A 21,610-nucleotide genomic window follows, 5' to 3' on the forward strand; every position below is an offset into this window, starting at 1 on the left:
CAAAAATGAGTGATTTATTATTATTAATTGTATGTATGTTATAACATTTTTTAATTTGACAATTTTTTTTATAAATTCATACTTAAAAGTTGATATAATTGTTACACTTTACAGCCAAAATAGAATTCCAATTTCAATATTAATTTAAAATAATGGTAGATATAAATAATACTAAAATATTATATAACATATTTTTGAAAAAAGCTTAAAACTGCCTTTTTTTTTAAAGGTATAACAAAATTTGAAATTAAAATATTGAAAAAAGAGAGTTTAATGCGGGCTGTAAAATATTTCTTTCAATTAATAAATATATATATATATATAAATCAATTTTGATTGATTCTTCAGGACAGGCTCATTATTTTTATAATGCATTTTCGGGGATAAAATGACATCTACACAGCAAGCACCTTGATAATAAAATGTTATATAATATACTGAAAATAATATATTTATTTATTATTCAAATTGCTTAAGTATAATATTAAAATAAACAATTGAATTGGAAAAGTAGCAGAAAAATAAAAAAAATATTCATTATTGATGTACGGATATAATATCATGTATATAATATTTAACAACATACATACTTATTTGTTGGTAAAATATTTGTTTACTTTTAGTATAAATATTAAATATATTGTTGATGACTGGTTTCTGATAAAAGCACTAAATTTTAATTCTGTAGTAAAATATATTTTAGGTGCCTACTAAGAAGACCAGTAAACTTTTTCATTAACATAAAATATACAATAAAATAACTACTAATTAGGAATTATTACTTATAGGAATTCAATACAAATAATAAAAAATTTAAAAAATAACAGATTTAAAAATATCTAATAGTATCATTAATATTTTTGTTTTATATAAAAAAAAAAAAATGAAGTAGTAGGAATCATGTATAGAATTAGAAAATTATTAAACACTACCGAGGAAATGGAAGTGATTAAGAAGTTGTTCATACAACAATATGATAACAATATAATGATGAATATAACTAAATGAATAATAATAAAATATTATCATATTTGGCTCATAGTCTTCCAAATATTACATTTATATCACAAAATTCAATGTTTAATAATTATTTTTAATTCAATATAAATATAAGTATTTACTCTGTGCATTGATCCAAAATATCAACTTTTTGAATTCATAACGAGGCAAAAAATATGTGCGTTCACGTTAGCATTATGGATTATTTATCTTTTTTCTTAATCAAAACAATCGGTGTTCTTGACCTGATTGCACGTGCGCCAACTAAAGAAGTTGGACCAATTTGTACTGTTTGATTGGACGGCAATGCCCGCAATAGCAAAATCTGAGTTTTGATAGCTGATTTAATGACTAAATAATTGTTGTAAGTTGAACACGCTAGATTTTCGGCAATTTCTGTCAACGATTCATATTCATTTGGTACCATGCAGCTACATGAAGATTCAAAGAAACTAAACAATGGAAACCAAATTCGCGTTCGACAGGAATCAACGTTGTTGTTCAATGCTTGATTGTTAGCTAATGTATGGTAGTATAGAAATAATCTTGAAGTAATATAAAAGGCGATGAATACATCAATGGAGTAATGTTCATGGCCCGAAAGTATAAAAAATATACCGAACATATTTAAGAGCCAGCTGAACGTATGTAACAAATATATGTCACGTGGAGTGTCTGTGAAAAAAAAAATATTTAGTATAGAAAAATACAATAATAAATTGTAAACGTTAAGTTGAAAAATTAATATTTACATTCAGTTATGAAAAAGTTTAACATGGTTAATGCCACCGTATGACCACTGAACATATAGTCGCCACAAGTACGAACTCCTTGTATCGACATGCCAGCTCCTCTCCATATCACATATGCTTGTTGCATTTTGTACACCATTTCACCCAAAAAATTTCCATCTATAATATGAAATAATATTAATAAAATATATTTAAAAAAAAAATATTTTTCAGGTTAGAGAAAGTGAGGGAGAAAGATGATTGAAATGAATGCTACAACCTACAGTATTGATTTTAAAGTCCTTTAAAGAAAAATATGGCAATTGATTATAATTATATACCATCTAGATACGCTGGTTTCTTCCGTGGTGTACATTCTAGATGTGTCCCCGGCACGGACAAGGAAGTTATAATCATTGTGATGCACCGTAACAGGAAGACTGTACCCGAAAGAGCGAAAAACCGCCTCAGCAATATGAAACGATGCTTGTGGAAGACCAATACGGCGAGCCATACGAAACACAACACGGTGCCGGTCAGTTCACACATATGAAACGCCCAAGGGATGTAAGGCACGTTGTCCAGGAAAATGTCCGGCAACGGGGGATATTTCTTCATATCAGGCACGCGATCATGGACGATGACCATGACGAACGCCGTAATCCACGTTACAGTGAACAGGTAGCCCATCGCAATAAGAGCTTTCCATATCTGTAGAAACAAACAAATTAAACAAAACTATGAGAATAATGCGTGTAAAGTAAAACGTTGAACGAGCACTACGCATAGCAATTTGTATTATTGTATATAAAGGTTGCAAGTGTGCAGTGACACCAAAACTTGCGTTTAATATTAGGATTGGTTGAGGGAGGGGCTTTGAACGACTGTGGTTTGCTGCTACATAAAAATTATAAGAATGGATGGTATTATGCTGAATAATTAGGTATGTACTATTTTGCTAAGACTAGAGAGATCAGAAATATATTATATAATATTCGAATAAGATAATTCATTTAAGAGTTTACGTATGAACTATAATTAGTAACTACTATATGACTAACGTACAATGTACACTTGTTCTATTGTTCTGTGATATATGTGGACGTATATATTATATACGTTGTATTTCGAAATAATTTCGTTAATCGTTATCGATGCGTAATTGTGATTGTGTGATGTAAAGTATAATAGGTATGTTATGGTATTATTATAGGAAGCTTTATTATATAATTAAAAATAAGTTATATTTTCTTAAGTCGTCAAATTATTATTTATTTATTTGTTAAGAAATATTATAAAATTATTCAAGTTTTAACTGGAATTTTCAATTTTGATACAGCCTAAAATCCAATATACACTGCGAATAAAAACAATAGATAGTAAATATACCTACAGTTAAAATGCTAAATTCATTGATACAAATAACATTTTAAATCTAGTACTTAAACTCTGACATGCATAAAAAGTAAAAAACGAGAGTAGATTTAAATCAATGGCCATGAAGTTATAATAACTGATAAAATAAATTAAAAATAGTGAAAATATTTAGAACATCTATTGCAAATAACTTAAAATCGCTTCTTAGAATTTACAAATCAAAATTTTAACTATGGAAATTTTTCCATTTTTTATAAAATATAACAATTATGTATCTACCAATAAAAATACAAAACAATTTTATTTTATTATTAACATGGCATGAATACAATATTATACTTTTAAGCAACTATATATATAGTATAATATATTAATATCACTACGACTATGAAAATATAGGAAATTTAAATATTTATAAATGTGTTTTTCGTAAATCAATCAAACACTAATGCACGAGTCTGTAATCACCAGTCACAGAAATTTAAATCATTAATTAATATAAATATAAAAATTTACGTTAAGATACATTTTAAAAATTATGATCAATAACATTAAAAACACAATAAATTTAACTCTTAAACTCTGTTAAGTAAAAATTGTATATGCATTAAATATTTAATATTTTTAATTACATGCCACTCGTACATCATTCGTTGATAAAAAATATGCATTCGAGAAGCTAATTTATTGAAAAAGACACTTTTCTAATCGTCTAATAGTTTTTATGATTTCTTGGTTTTTTTTATTAAAAATTAATAGTATATTATATATTACAAAATAGGAAATAGATTTATTTTATAGATTTCTCTGTAAATTTCTCTTCAAATTGCATGGCGAAGAGAGTGTGTAAGAGTTTGATTAAACAAGTAGTACATCAAATATCAATAATGTAAATACTGTATATACTTATATATGTTAACTTATAAAATCTAAGAATAAAATAATAGATAATTATTGAGTAATTAATATTCTAATAACAATTCTACAGAAGGCGGTTTACCATGGTTCATGACAATTTTTAAAATTCATAAATTTAACATAAATAAATACACTAATATATAATAACATATTATAATAGATCATAAAATGATGATATTCTGTACTTAAAAGGACGTCATACCCGCATGTGTTATCTCTGTCTTACGAACGTAAGACTAGCAGACTAGCAAATTTACGTTCAGCGAATTCAATTTTATGCTGTTAGCTTTAATATTAGAGTCAATTTACCTATTATCAAATTTAAAGGTAATAATATTGTTTAGGGCTTCTCATAGGCTTTATAGTTATGTAAAATATTAAAACTTTAAAATGCTCGTAACTCGCTTAAAAATCAAGATATCCTATGAGATGCCCTAGATAATATTATTACGTTTAAGTTTGATAATAGGTAAATTGACTAATATTAAAGCTAACAGCATAAACTTGAATCCACTGAACGCAAATTTACTATGTTAAATTTTGATAAATCAAAGTATATACGTAGGTACTACTTATTACATATATTATATATATTGTTTTATTAGGTATAAAATATATGAGTTATGCATAGTAATAATAGTAATAAACATTAGCTATAATAACACAAAATCTGACTTTTTATATTTTTTGCATTTAACACATCAAAGACTTAATTTGGCAATTTTGATATTCCGGTGACATGCCAATAAAGACAACCCATTTAGTCTATTTTTACCCATGCATGGGTTAACAATCATTCGCTTATGTGTATTATAATTTTAGTAGGTACCTTTATTTTGATGTAATTTATGCAGCGGATGTAGCTACATTTAGAATTAAAAACATGACATTTCTATTTTCTTAGAGTTGGAGATTTGAGGCTTTGAGAAGTTATCATAGTATTATATACATTATTATCTGAGCGGAGCAATAAATTAATTGGTTTTACATGATAAGTTCTTTATTTTTATTTATTTTTGCGTCGGTCAAAACGTTTTGGAGCAATATTTGAATTACTATTATCCTAATACTGCTTTAATTATTAATGTTGAGGGTGGTTTTTATTATAAAAGTGGATAAAATTACTACTTTGGTAAAGTTCTATATAAATTGTTCTTACTGTAATTAGAAAATATCAAAAATACAAAATAATATGATCACATTAAAAATACAATTATTTTTAACACCAACAATTTGATTAAGCAGTACAAATTTTCTTGGAATTTTTTTTTTATCGGAATTTAAAAAAAAAAAGAGTAGCGTAAAGTCACATAGGTTAACTATATATCAGGGTTGGCCAAACTTTTTTTTGTCACGGTCTACTAAAACTATACTTTACTTTTAAGGATCGACTTCTGTAGAACATTTTTTTATTATTGAATAACAATAATTACTGAGAAACATACTTGCATAAAGTGTATATTAAGTATAAAGATACAACAAGTATTATAAACTAAATTTTAACATGATCTATTTTGAAATTGTCCGCGATCGACCCTTTGGCCGCCCCTGCTATACATGAGTGATTGAAGTCAAATTTCGATTTCATTGAACATTTACACATACGAATAATCAGGCGATATTTGTTATTTTAATATATTAATTATTAATTGTAAAAACTCAAAACATTTATTTGTTACCTAATTAATACTTTTTTATGAATAATGATATTTTAAAAATATTTAAACACTAATTCTAAGCTTTTTTTTTAGGTATTTGACATTTACAATTTTTTTTTTTTGGCTTTATCTTTCTAAAAATGTTGATAAAAATTCCTAAGTTTGGTCAAAAATTTTGAAAATCTAAAACAAGATTCCTCGTAAGTTGTAGTTATAACAGTAAAAATAAAAAAATATTCAATACATAACAATTTTATAAAAATCTACATAATACCACTATACAATCGTTGAGCTCATATAATATTGAATCACTTGTACTTGAAAAATATACAAAACAAGTTAATTGTATTTCATAAATAACTTATACATGGCCAACTATTAAATAGTAATGTAAGAGGACTGTAACACATGCATGCAACACGATACTTATTCAGCACTGAACGTATAATATTATTGTGATAGTTAGAAAAACAGCTGTCCTTAAGTGTTTGTAAAATAAATACTACCGTCTGATTAATAATATATGTTATAAACAAGAGTCATTAATTATAAACTTAGCCATAATTTATCATAATATCATATATCAATATTTACAAGTGTTTATTTATATTAATCCTTTTGGTAGAAGTATATTGTTATATATTGTTATATATTTTATAGTTCTATCTTTTATCACAATACAATATTATATAGGTACGTTTTAAAATCTGATAATAAAATAAAAGAATCATCATTAAGTAAAAATTAAATATACTTCATTATCGTAATGTTATTATAATACGTATCCAAACAGCGAGAAAAACATGTGCTTATAACTGCATAAAACAACCGGTTAAATTCCGTAGTTTACTACAGGCGAGTTCAAAAAACTTCAACATTCTAAATAGCTAATAATAACGGTATCTTATTAGTCATACGAGCCTTAATTCTAGTTTCATCGAAAAAACTGAGTGGCTCATTTTTTTGTTGGTTTTTTCAACTATGTATTAAGAAAAATTAGTATCTACTGTAGGATATTTGACCCTCTTATGAACTATAATAGATTTTCCACCAGAAACTAACTTCGTTGTTGAAATTGAAGTAATTTTATTATTCGGAAAACGATAACACACACATCACACGAAATAATAAAAAAACACAAATCATATAGTAAAATCAATACATATTACAAATATAATTAGGGTATAGTTAAATTGCTAAACAATAATAATAATAATTTAATGTAATTATATTATATTAAATATTTAACAAATTAAAACTATTCGAAATTTTGATATTATATAAAAATTATATATAATATGAAATTTTGACAGACATAATGGTGCAGTAAATATCGATGAATAGTCAATAGCGGAGTATGATAAATGGTAATGACGTTCTTAACTTACCAAACTTATTTGACATCAGAAAAGTGAAAACTATTATAATTTCAAATAAATTATTTGTAGAAGTAGAATAAACATATTATGGGGTGGGGTGAGGGGATGTATGTATTCAAAAAATATGAAGACAATATTAATTTTAAAACAAAAAAAAATTTTTATTTTTAATAATATTTTAATATGTTCTTACTTCTTATATAACTGAGAATCAAATTGATTTAGAACAAAATACAATAAATTATGCACCTTTTATAAAAACTAAGCTAATTATTAATTACCCAACTAAAAATTTTACCTATCTAGTTATTTTTTTTTTTTAGTTAAAAACCAATCGATTTTGTCAAAACCTAGTTTTATGTAAAAATAGTAGCTTTTTCTTAATTTATTGTTTTTTTTCCTATTATTTTGAATAAGAAAATTGGGAATGTTAACTTCTACAAAATATAATCTAGACCCAATTAACTATTAAAAACCACCCTCAGAGCAAAATATCGAATATTTTTATCAATTACTTATTATGTATACGTTCACAAAAAAACCAACATCATTGTAAATAATTTTAAATTATTTGATAAGATTCACCAATGAGTAAAAATAAAAATCCGAAATACTAGCATTGTATTTTGTAAGTCTTACCTATGTTAGTACTTTTACCGTAACATATATTTATTTATACTTTACACGCTTGCACTCAAGGTTAACTGTAACACACATGTAATTTTCATTATCACTTATTACGTCATATTATATTATTAGTTGAGTAAAAATGATGAGGATTTATTAGATTAGTAATGATTACGGAATATTCAGAAGTTCCAATTTGTCATCTTAAAATATAATTAAAAAACTGAAGTAATTATATAAATTATATTATTATTTTTTGTCAAGTATAATTTAAGAAAAATATGTTGGTTATAGAGTATGTGGGATAACAAAAGGCTTGTGCACCTATGTCATGATGTACATTGTGCATTTAATAATAGAATAATAGATAAGTCAAATTATTTATCTATTCAAATTTCAAAATCAATCCAAACGATTACTTACCAAATATGTTTTGTATTTTAATCGGTGTACATAGTTGGGTAATGTATAACAATCACATATAAATCAATAACTTTTAGGTAAAGGTCGAACTATAATATTGTCATACTAATATATATATATATATACATAGAAGATAAATATTATTTTTTTTATTATACTAAATGACTTCAAAACTAAAAAAAAAAATAATTAAAAAGTTTTTTTAAACATACGAGTAATAAACCTAATACATGTTTGAAATTGTATGAATATAGTACTACTATGATGCATATAAAAACTATAAAAACAAGTTAGTATTTTTAATAGAATTACGTCATGTGTTTATCTTTATAAGGATAGGTATTAACAATTGTTATCATAATTTTGGAAATAGCTTGTAATTAATATTTATTAGAATAAATAAAAACAGCATGTGTTAAAATAAAATGTTAAATAATATTGATATGATAACTTTTCGTATATCAGCGCACATAATTTTTAATCTATTATAACGGTGGCGTGGTAAGCATATTTTAAACCGTAAGTAAAGTATGACCCGCTATCTCTTACCAGTGGCGTATTTACAACTTTTTTTTTTTTTGGGGGGGGGGGGGAGGGGAGTGAAAGTTTATAACCTTATATATTTATAAAATGAAATCAAGCTTTTTTTTATTTTATAAATCGCCAATCCCTGGGGGAGGGCAACGTTACTGCTACATAATGTATATTTTAAAACTGTATACTAATTTAGAATTTTTATTAAAGGACATTATGTCATCAAAAATTTAATATAATTATTAATTGATTATATAGATTGTATAATTAATTGTACATTCGTCTATGATATACACACATTTTAATTTTTAAAACCCAAGATACATTTCTAGGATTGGCAATTGCATTAGGAAAACGTCGTTTAAAAAACGTCACTGATCTACAATACATTCAGACAGATGGTTAGCAGAGAATTTAAGTAGGTAGTCTATCTTCGGATATACGTATATATACTTTATTTGTTATATAATTTTAAAAAATCTGCAGCATCTTAGCAGCGTAAAATGTAATTTTGAACACATTTATGAACTTAACAAATATTATACAAATTATATTGATTTATTATTATGATATAATTTATATTATTGGCATTATATTATATAATAATTTATTTATACAACTATATCTAGGTAAGTTGACACATATTATGTACAATGTACAATTCTATAGTTATACAAGGCGAACCAGGAAAACGGGAAAAATTTAAATAACTCACAAACGTCTAAAACAATTATTTTAAATATTTATTAGGGAAAACATAAAGCGCTGAAAATAATTTCTTCTTTGATTCTTGTCTTCAACTGGAAAAGTGTTTTTGGGTGAGTACTGTACACCTTGTTTTTAGGATAGTCCCAAAAGAAAAAAATCACACGAAAATCACATACAAAATTTCAACGCACGATATCAGGAATGTATACAGAGAAACGGACACCATCATTCTGACATTATTTTCCAAACATGAGATTTAGTGTTTTGAACCTTAAACTATATTATGTACTTTATGTTTTGGATAATAAATATTGAAAATAATCTTTGTAGACATATATGAAAATTATTTCAAATTATACCGTTTCTCTGGTTTGCCCCGTATAAATTGCTAATTCATTTTGTTTTTGGTTCATTAAACTTTTTTATTTATCTACAAAAAAATTTATCTTTGATGATAGATGTGGATCAATTGAAAGAAGAGGGATACGAAATAAAAAAGTTCTTGTATTTGTTTTAGTTATTATAGGAGGATTTTTTTTCGTAAAATAGATATTTTTACTTTGTTGTAGTCCATAAATGCTTAAAATGTTCATGAAATTTCTATATTACCATTGTATATGCATGATATAGTTTTCTAAATAATTTGATTATTTTTTTTTAGTTTTATTTCGATAACGTCAATAAATACGTATTGTTTACTATAAAAATATAAAAATTTGAGAAGTAGTTTGGTAATTTATTTTTTGAACGTTTGAAATTTAAAAAACGGTTTTAGTTTGAGATTTTGTACAATGAATGAACTAACTTTACAATGATATTTCTTTACTATTTTTTGTATTTTTTTTTATTTCTACATCTGATATCTACTCATTACTCTTTGGAGCAGTAAAAATATATACATTTTTAACTTGGTATTATTTCTGTTAGAAAAATGGATCTAATTGGTAGGTACTATTTGAGAGGTTAAAAGTAAAAAATTCCAAGTAATTTTAAACATGACTCTACATAACAAAAATATATTAGGTTATTTTGTTACAACTCCGAAATGAATAACTGTAGGGTTTTTGAAATGTTCAATAACTATTATTTATATTGATACGTCATGAAATATTATTTTGTTTTTGTACTATTTATGGGAGGGGTACATATTTTACATTTTCAACTTGGTTTAATTTAAAGTGAGTTATGAATATTTTAAAGTCGTAATATTTTACATAGCTATAAGTCACTTTAAAATGATAATATCAATAAAAGCATATGACATTTTTTAGATAATATTCTTACCTTTAAATTTGATATTAGGTAAATTTACTCTAATATTAAAGCTAATATCACAAAATATGTTCTGCTGAACGAAAATTTGCTATGATCTACATTAGTAAAACAGAGGCAACTCATGTGGGTATAACGTCATCTTAATACAAGATTATGAATAAGTATTTAATAAAAGAATTACAGAAAAATATTGACAGCATTTCCATAAATATTTTTTATGAGCGTTTGACAAGATTGAATGTTCAATAATTATGGCATGAATGCACCATAAAAATAACAATTTTCTTATATAGTTGTACTTCAAAAAAGAATAACCTAAAACTAATTGTTTATCATTGCATTTTCTGCACATTTTTTTAATATATTGATATTTTTTCATTTATAGCCATTTAACATTTTCGATTTATTTTTCTTTAAATATCGATTAAAAATGTATCGTTCAGTCAAAAACCTTGGAAAATTAATACAAGGTTTCTTATAAGTTAATAAAATAGTTGTAAATATTTAAGATACAAATAACAAATACATCATTTTTTTATAAGCATTTATACTGCAACTAAAATATCTAAAAAAAATATACATTAATATCTTCCTTTTTTTTTTATAGATATTTTAAGTTCAAATTTGGATGAAATAAGAAATTTAAACAAAGAATAATGTTTATAGTTATTTTTTTTTTTGTAATTCAATCTAAATTAAAAAACTAAATAGACTAATTAATTTTGCGATATTTTTTAAATTTAAATATAATAAAATTAAGTGTCTAATTACCATATACATCACTGATAACTTATTATAATAATAAGAAGAAGAAGAAGAAGAAAAAGAAGAAAACATAATAAGAAAATGTTACCTCAGGTTTTAATCGTCTATCTTCTTCAAATTCTGAACTATGAGAAGACGTGGCAGTTACATCAGATCCATGATTCATATGTATATCATCATAAAAATTGAATGGCTGTAAATGAATAAAACACATTTTATATAATAAATAACAAATTAGTGGTCTGTTGATCTAATCATCTGCTATATATTAAAAATGTATATTTTAATGCTAGTTTTATAGATAAACTATTTGTAAATTAATGTTTGAAGTAGATAGTCAAAAAACAAAATTCACAGCACCTGTTTAGATTTAAAAATCAATCGCTGATAGTTCTTTAAGTTATTTATAGTACAGTTTAAAATTAAAATTACGAGTATTAAGCCTAGCTTAGTACTGGATCATAATACACATAGAGCTTAAACATTTAAACCAAACACTATTATAATTTGAAATTGAAACCAGCTTTAACGATTGTTCATTATAATTACATACTTAAAACATAGAAGAATAAAAAAATGTAGTTATTTTATTTAACTTGTTTATTCGGTACAAAAATAAAATATTGTACGCTTGATAACTTATTATAAAGATGTCATAAAATTTTTTTTTATATTGTACATTGAACCAATATTTAATTATTTGTAGAATTACAGTATACACTGCATCAGGAAATCTGTTTTTATCAAGGGTGTTACACAACTTTTTATTTATTTATTATAATATTATGTCATATTAATTATACTATATAATAGATGTTTCTATTATACTTAATGATAGTTTGGAAAATATTGGTAATTCATTATATATTTTAATATATTTTACTATTTTATATTGCATTTAAATCCTAGCCCTAGTCATAACACTCATAGTATTCATCATCCAATTGTAAATACTACTGATAAATTCATATTTTTAGGTTCTTTGCTGATAAAAATAAATGTTTTAAGTAAAAATCAAAGTACTTTAATTTAAGTGAGATAAATGAAAAAAAGTTTTATTTTTAACAATAGTTCGTGTCTAGACACCGTAGTGGTTACACGTATTCCGCGATACGTTTAACAGCTCTCGATAGCAGTGAGTTAAATAGCAATTACGACGTGAAATCACTATTCGGTAAAGTATACCTATATCTTAGCACAAAGTCTTCCCCAATTACAGTATCGTGAACCAAACCCGCGCCTACGGGTGATAAGCCCGCTATCGTCCACACTAATAGTCCCACACACCGATCATTATGAACTCTTCATCTAGGCATGGGCCTGCTAAATTATCAACTTCCAGCACGCATACTTCTAATACGTAAACCAACAAAAATAAATCAATTTCGAATATAAATGCAAACCGCATACAGAGCGTTTCAAATCAATCCAACACTTCAAATGAAGTTTTTTCGGACAACGAAAATGACGAAAATGACAATTTTCAAATAGCCAAAAACAAGTCAAAACGAAATCTCTCTTCAACCAGTTCAACTGAAAAAGCCGAGATAAAGAAACCTAAGCCTGTCTTTGTTAGCACAAATAGATATAATTCTCTTCATAATTATGACATTGAAAATTCTGCTGAAACGTCCGATACGCCAAAAATCAACTCAAATAATTCCGATGTTCAAATCAATCACTCTCCGTTCCCCCCTCCAATATTCATACGCAATTTCATCGAACTACGTAATCATTTAATAAAACTGATTGGTTCTCAAAACTTCAGTTTCAAATCATCAGTTAATAATCTAAAAATTAGCACCACCAACTCCGACTCATACAGAGAGGTCATTAAATATTTAAAACAAGGTAAAGTTGAATACCATACATACCAAGCCCGTGAAAATAAAGCTTTTCGTATTGTTATCCGCAATTTACACCCCTCAACTCCAACTTCTGAAGTTAACGTCTCTATTGAAGAAATCGGCTACTCAGTCCGTCAAGTCACAAATATTATTCACAAAACTACCAAACGTCCTCTTCCAATATTTTTTGTTGACCTCAAACTTGCTCAAATCAACAACGAGATATTCAAACTAACATCATTACTCCACACCAAAATAACGGTCGAAGAGCCCCATAAAAAAAGAGAAATAATTCAATGCTCCAACTGTCAGGAGTACGGCCACTCCAAAAGTTATTGTGCTCATCCTCCCAGATGTGTTCGCTGCGCTAATTTCCACCCTACCCAACAGTGTACAAAATCAAAAGATACACCTGCTACCTGTGCCTTGTGCGGAGGTGAGCACATAGCAAATTACCGCGGCTGTTCAGTCCATAAAAGCTTACAACGTTTCAATCTAAAGTCAAACTCAAATTCTAAAAATTATGTGAACTATAACACCAATGTAAACAAACAGGGGATTCAATCTAGTGAAAGGACACTTTCCACTCCACCCAACATCACTGATAATAAAACTTTTCCTAACCTAACCCAAAATCCTCAAAACCAAAGTAATTCAAATAAAACCTAACCCCAACCCAGTCCCCCCGATAACATATCAAACAATCAACTATCATCCTTCTTGATAGAGTTCAAACAACTCATTAATCCCTTAATTCAATTACTTACCACAGTCATTAATAAATTATTATAAATAATGATAAATAATCAAATTAACAATAAAAATCTTAAAATCATTCTCTGGAATGCTAACGGTCTTCTTAAACAAAAACAACCTGAACTATAAAACTTCCTTTTAGAAAATCAAATTGATGTAACTCTTATCACCAAAACCCACTATACAATCAATTCCAAACATTTCTTTCCTGGCTACAATGTTTACAGTACCAATCACCCCGATGAGACGTCTCACGCCGGTTCCGCTATCCTAATATCATCTTCAATCCAACATTATCCCCTACCGTGCTTTCAATTCCCCACTATCCAAGCAACAAGCGTTTCAATCTCAATAAATCATATTCCTATAGTTATCTCAGCAATCTACTGTCCTCCTCAGCCAAGTATATCGCAGTTACTTCTAAATCAATTTTTATCCTCATTAGGTCGCACCTTCATAACTGGAGGTGACTATAATGCAAAACACCTACTATGGGGTAGTCGTGTTGAAAACCCTAGAGGTCGAATATTCTTCAATTCCATCCAAACGAACAAGCTCTCAGTCATTTCCCCCCCAGGTCCAACCTACTGGCCAACTCATTTAAACAGGCAACCCGATTTACTTGATTTTTTTATAACGTCAATCCCTAACAATATAAATCATAGCATACAAAATGTATGTGATCTGTCTTCAGACCACTCACCAGTCTTGCTAAACATTATGAAACCTCCAATTCTTATTTCTCCTCGTCCCTCCCTTTCCAAAGGTCCAGTCAACTGGAATCATTTTTCCACGTCGTTAGTAAATAATACAAACTTAAAAATTTCTCTAAAGTCCAGCAACGAAATAGAATCCGCAGCTCAACATTTAGTCAGTTCAATCCTATGAATGTTCATATCCTAACCTAATCCGAATTGTCACTCCAAACACAAACACAACGATTATCTTTTACCCCCTGATATAAAAGATTTAATTGCTGAAAAACGCAGGATACGTTCCCGATGGCAAAGATCACGACTACCTTCTGACAAGTCAATCCTTAATAATCTGTCAAACACCATCAAAAAATTAATCAAAATATATAAGAATGATATTTTTGACAAAAAATTTAAACTTTTAAATACTCATGACGGATCTTTATGGAAAGCCACGAAAAACTTGGTCAAATTAAAAAAATTCTCTAGTCCCATTAAAAAAGCTGATGGTTCGCTTGCACTTTCAGATCTAGACAAAGCAAATCTTTTTGGGGAACATCTCTTGAATATTTTCACACCTCACCAAAACATTATTTAAAATATCGCACATTTAGATAAAATAAATAAATTCATTGATGCCCCATTACCTATGTCTCGTCCCATCAAGCATGTTTCGCCGAATGAAATTTCAAATATTATAAAAAGATTAAAGCCCAACAAATCCCCTGGGCGTGACTTGATAACGAACAAAATTCTAAAACATCTCCCCAAAAAAACAGTTATCTTGCTTACATATATATTCAACTCTATGTTGAGATTGTCTTATTTTCCTGTCATCTGGAAACTATCCAGCATAATTCTCATACTCAAACCAGGCAAACCCCCTAATGTACCAACTTCATATAGACCTATAAGCCTACTTCCAACATTAGGAAAATTATTCGAGAAAGTCGTTTTGAAAAAGCTAAGACCAATCACTGAAACACAAAAAATAATACCCAATGCCTAATTTGGATTTCGCGTAAAACATTCCTCAATACAACAAGTTTATAGGCTAGTCGACACAATTTCTTCCTCTTTTGAGAAAAAAAAAATACTGCCCAGGAGTATTCCTCGATGTGGCGCAAGCGTTCGATAAGGTCTGGCACACTGGTGTGCTTTATAAAATTAAACAATTCCTTCCGGCGCCCCTATACCTATTAATTCGATCCTACCTTGAACATCGTTCCTTCAAAGTACGTCACAGTAATTCTCTTTCTTCTCTTTTTCCAATCCAAGCCGGAGTCCCTCAAGGTAGTGATCTCTCTCCTGACCTTTATAACAACTTCACATAAGATATCCCCACAACTCAAAACACGTTTTTAGCCACCTATGCCTATGATACCTCCATCTTATCCCCAAATTGTAGCTCAGAAGAAGCATTTAATGCTCTTCAACTCCACCTCGACCTTATTGATAAATGGTCTTCTAACTGGAAAATTAAAATTAATGCCGATAAATCCACTCTCGTCTCTTTTACCCTCAATAAAAAAAAAACACACCCATTATCTCCTTTCAAGGAGTTCCTATCCCCTCCTTGGCCCAAGTTATATATCTGGGAATAATTTTAGACAAAAGACTAACTTGAGGTCCTCACCTCAAATCTAAAAGAAAGTCTCCTAATTCAAGATCCCATTTACTACGTCCTATGCTGAAATCCAAACTCCCAATCCATAATAAAATAATTATTTACAAATCTATGTTAAGACCAATCTGGTCATATGGAGCCCAAATATGGGGTTGTGCAAAACCAACCCAAATTAAAACAATTGAAGCATATCAGTCCATTTCCCTCCGCACAATAACGTCAGCTCCTTGGTATGTTTCTAACCACACCCTTCACAAAGACTTAAACATCGAATCAGTTGAAAACTTAGTTAAAACCCAGTATAAAAAGTTTCACTCCAAATTACTTCATCATCCAAATCCTCTGATTGCAAACCAACACTCAGCCACAATTCCAGATAACCTCCCTCGTCGCTTCAAAAGACGCTGGTGTCGCGATCTCCTAAACTGAAACACCACTCCCTGTCCTAACTGTCACAAGTCAAAAGGGTCCTATCACTGGATAGTTTCCCTTCACAAGTCTTCAAAGTCACTAAAATAATGTTAACCTATTTGCTTATTGTATTATATTTGTACAGATTGTAAATGTTATTTTTTTATAAAAAAAAAAAAATTTTAACAATGGATTGCAAAATTAGACAATGTTGTTTAGGTCAACATGATATCATATTACAAAGTTATTTATTCATATTTTAGAATTTTTTTCCAAATTTATGTAAAAAAAATAATAATTTATTGAAGATTATTAAAATGTATTGAATATAATATATTCATAAAAAAACTAACCAGACAAATAGACAATAGGCTAAGAAACCTGTAGGCAAATCATATTTGACTCTAAAAACTAAAGTATAAAAATTATAGAACTATAAGAAGTTATGAACAAATTATAACTACCGAGTTTAATACGATAAAACAAACACAAGTCATACTAAATAAATAGAAAAACCTATGAACCTATTAACAATAGCAAAGTAAATAATTGAATATGAAACCTAAGAGGTACATAGTTTAACACAAACTGTGAAATGGCTATACAAGAGATAGACAACACAAGATTGGAAATAGGTATTGAAATACAATACAGACAAAAAAGCACAACTTAGCACAAAAACAGAAAGCAAAAATGTATAATAAGAAGAGAAAATATAATCTAATATAAAAGATAACGAAAATAATTAATTTATAATTTTTAATCAATAGAAAACCTGTCTATGATTGTAAAACCAGGCATAACTCACCTTTTTCAGAATGTTTAATCATGAATACCAATTAAATTTTATTAATATAGAGTACTGCTATTATTTAGTAGTTTAATACAAATAAATAATCCCATTAACAACCATGTTTATCTATACTAATATAAATAATAATTGATAATAAAAGTATGAACTAACACCAAAAGTTCATATTCTTTTTTTAAGATTAGCTGTTTTAACTATTATTAACTAAAATAAATTGACAGACATATTTTTATTTGATTAGTAAACAATACTATAATAATATTATAATACTATATGATAATTATAATATTTTACTATTGTTTTTAAAATATACATACTACACTGCAATACATTTTTCAAATTTCTCAAAAATGAATAATTTTAAGCCCAGTATTCCAAGATGCACTTAACAAAGGGTCAAACATACTCGGGTAATTTAAAATTGGTTATTGTTAGTTATATTATAATAGTACTTATTACCTATAATGTGTGTAATATACAATAAGTGAATCAATTTAGATTAATGTCAAACTAATTTTATAAATATTCAAGGACACAAATATTAAAATATTTATCTAATAGAGAAATTAAAAAATATTTTAACTCACTCCCGTTTATATAAAAACAAATTACATAATTTATAGGAATTATTTTAAATGTATCATATATAATTAGTTATTAATTTAAATGTACATGATTATTCCAAATCATTATTATATTAAGTATTTTAGTTTCCCAGAAAAAAAATTGATACAGAATACAGATAATAATACAACTAAAAAGTGTATTTTACTTTTAGTAGTATTTTGCATTAAATGTTTAAGAAAAACCAATCCAACATTTTTTAATTTTTACTAATAGAAACAAAAACCGAAAAAAATTTAACCATTTATAAAAAATAATAGTAGAAACATTTATTAAAAATTTCAAATATCTAAAGTAATTTGTTTTTGAGTTAATTTTGTTAAATATTGGTTTAGCATTAAACTTTCCTTATTTTATTAATTTTCATTCAATTTGTTCAGCTATTTTGAAAAGTACTGGGAATTTTTACTTGTGTAATGTGATCCACCAAAAGTACTCCAATTTGTTATACCAAAAACATTTAACAAGTTCTTTAAAAGTATTTTATACTATAAGATGAATGAATAAAATCTAAACATTATACATAAACAATTTTTTTTTTTTACAAATTCAAATTTCCACAAAATTAAATATTTGACGAAGATTAACAATTTTACAAATTTAAAAATATTATTTGAATATTTGAATCGTTTAACGTCTATTATTATGCATATAACACAGAATGATATTTATTTTTCAAATGTAATACTTTCAGAAAAAATTTATTCAACCTACTGTATAATAGTAAAATAGATTACTATAAAAGCAATATAAATAAATCATAAAATATTATATATAGGCTAATACAATATGATAGTCTTTGGTCAGAATCGTAATTATGTGTGTAATAATTTATCCATTAACATCTATTATAGTGACCTACTCAATAATGAGGTACATTCAACATGTGCAACTGTACAGCAGAGCAGTTACCTACTTCCCCCCCATTTTTTGTTTTGTTTACATTGTAAATTGTGATAAATGATAATATTATATTATATACCTAAACATAAATATATTAATATACTTAAATTATAAATAATATAATGTAAAAATGTTCATGGCATTTAAGTTGGTACCCTTAACATTATCCTTTCCCTTCTCAGAATATACCATATGAATCAATTATACATATATATATATATATATACATAAATAATAATTCTATCATAATACTGATTCAATAGTAACTAAAAAGTTAATTAAATAGACTATGGACTATAAAAACCTTAATGAAATAATCATTAAAATTAATTATGATTCCTATAAATGTTTATTGATATATAATTATATCAGGGGTGGCCAACTTATGGCTCATGTCTTATTTATAAAATCAAAATTTACTTATTATTGTTATGAACTTAAATTTTTTTGGTACACATTTATAAAAAGTTATCTAATTATTTAAAATGTATTTATAAACATTTTGGCTCTAGATTGTTCAAGTCATATATCTCTGTTATATAATATCATAAATACAATTTAGGCCAATTATTATCTTGTTTTTTTTTTAATTAGTCAAGATGAATTTAAAAAGATCATTTATCAGCAATTTAATATTTTGGTTAACACAATTGCATCCCATAACTCAAACCATGATTAACAGAAAACAACTTTAACCACCCTTATATGGAAAATTTTTCTTACATAATACATAGGTAACTCATAAATAATATTAATTGTAGATTATTTAAATATTTAGATTAATTAAAATTCAGTAATAAACAATTAATTAAGAATAAATACACCAATAAAGAAAGTAAATAGGTTGTTTATAACTTATAATAATTAGACTATTATTATTTAGGATATATACTTTATAACTATAAGTTTTGAAGATATTGTAAATAGTTTAAACAAAGTAAGACATAAGTTACATTAAAATATACATCTTATAGAAATATTATTTAAGATTATAGTGATAATTCATTACTGTTAGATTATGAGCAAAGTGATGTATTGATTGTACAGCAATGTGTTTTTAAGTGTCATCACGTCTCAGAACAATAAAAAAAAAAAAAAATGCTTCAAGTTTCAATACTGAGAATAATTTCAGGTAGCAAATTGGATCTAATTAATTTGTATTAGGATGGTAACTAAATTAAAAAACTGTTCTATGAACCTGATACTTAGTAATTACTACTTAGGTAATAATTAGTATTAACTTAATTTAAACTTAGATATATTCATAAAATTGGTTAAATTTAAATAATTTACTTTTTGTTGAATTATAATTTACAATAATTATAGGAATTTATGAACTTTACTTAAATAATATAAAATTACAATGTGAGAATAACTAAAAATAAATTGTTTTTTAAAGTTTAATAATGAATACAGAGCACTTACATCTGGTCGAAATTGAGTTCCATAAACATGTGCACTGCATACAGGTTTTGTAAGTAGCGATATAGGATCAAATCCAAGTTGTAAAAGGGTCTGTCGATTTTCTACTTTTAACTGACGAATATCCAACATTAATCTTTTTATATCCCCCAAGACCTAAATTTTGAATGAAAATACACTCATTAAGTATATATTAAGTAATTTTAAACAATGAAATGTGAGACAAAGAAATCATACATTAATACTTATAGGTGGACTTTTTAAGTCGGCTTCATTGATAAGTAAAAGAGCACGGCCATCAATGCAATGATCTTCTGTAAGTATTCGAGAATATTTACTATGACCCTTTTTCTCCAGCCAATTTGACACTTCTCGTGGATTCCAATTAACTACAGGTTCCATTATCACTTTTTTTAAAAAGTATTATTGATAGATGAACTATGTGAATATTTAATAAAAAAAATTAATTTTATACTCATGGCGCGTAATAATGTCAATTTTTAATGCACTTCAAAAGTTAGAGAAATATAAGTATAAACGATTGAGGACGATGAAGTCTTACAGTACATCTAATCAACTCCGAAGAACGACGACTACGTCAATACGTAGTTAAGACTAGACAGTAATGCTCCTACCGAGCGACTATGCGATTAGTAAGTAGTAAGTGTTGACTAATAACTAAAAGTGCAACAATGCATATTACGCTACTGCGACTACTGCCAGTTGCCAGTATACTGTTACTGTATACTATTCGCACCTCGCATACTTTATTCAATGAGAGATGTGATTTGTGATACCCAAACTGATTATAACAAAATGATTACTGATAGACGTGATAGCGCTATAATGATATAGAAAAACAATGCTCACACATCGTATACACATAAAATTGTTATAACTAATAACACTTATTTCTTTTTTTTTAATCGTGAAACAAAGTACCATAGACGTATAATACACGTATATGCAATGTGCAAGACTTTTGAAAATAGAAATAAAACAAATATTTTATTTTAGCAAATTGTAGTTTACATTAAAATTTCAAGTACTACCTAAACATTTTATAATTATTTTTCTAATGTGGTTTAACTGTTCTATGAAATTTCCTTAGATCATAATA

At 26.8% G+C, this 21,610-nt stretch overlaps 1 protein-coding gene across 1 annotated transcript; it reads right to left on the reverse strand.

Annotated features, from left to right (window-relative positions):
* Positions 1-1,072: 1,072 nt before the first annotated feature.
* On the reverse strand, positions 1,073-21,236 carry LOC113551472 (sphingomyelin synthase-related protein 1-like). Its single transcript, XM_026953728.1, has 7 exons — positions 20,966-21,236; positions 20,728-20,897; positions 20,494-20,646; positions 11,483-11,587; positions 2,072-2,441; positions 1,752-1,910; positions 1,073-1,674 (listed from the first exon to the last, which is right to left on the reverse strand). Exons 1-7 carry the CDS (start codon positions 20,967-20,969, stop codon positions 1,202-1,204), a joined length of 1,434 nt encoding a protein of 477 aa, XP_026809529.1. The 5' UTR covers positions 20,970-21,236; the 3' UTR covers positions 1,073-1,201.
* Positions 21,237-21,610: the final 374 nt, after the last annotated feature.

This window comes from Rhopalosiphum maidis, chromosome 2 (assembly GCF_003676215.2).
Source record: "Rhopalosiphum maidis isolate BTI-1 chromosome 2, ASM367621v3, whole genome shotgun sequence".
In the NCBI taxonomy this organism is placed as follows: domain Eukaryota; kingdom Metazoa; phylum Arthropoda; class Insecta; order Hemiptera; family Aphididae; genus Rhopalosiphum; species Rhopalosiphum maidis.

Bases quoted from the DNA above. Each gene is read 5' to 3' on its own strand.
- LOC113551472 (XM_026953728.1), bottom strand. The intron at 2,442-11,482 runs GTAACATTTTCT...TTGTTTCTACAG, and splicing joins ATAGACGATTAAAACCTGAG to ATATGGAAAGCTCTTATTGC. The intron at 1,675-1,751 runs GTAAATATTAAT...TTTTTTTCACAG, and splicing joins AAACTTTTTCATAACTGAAT to ACACTCCACGTGACATATAT.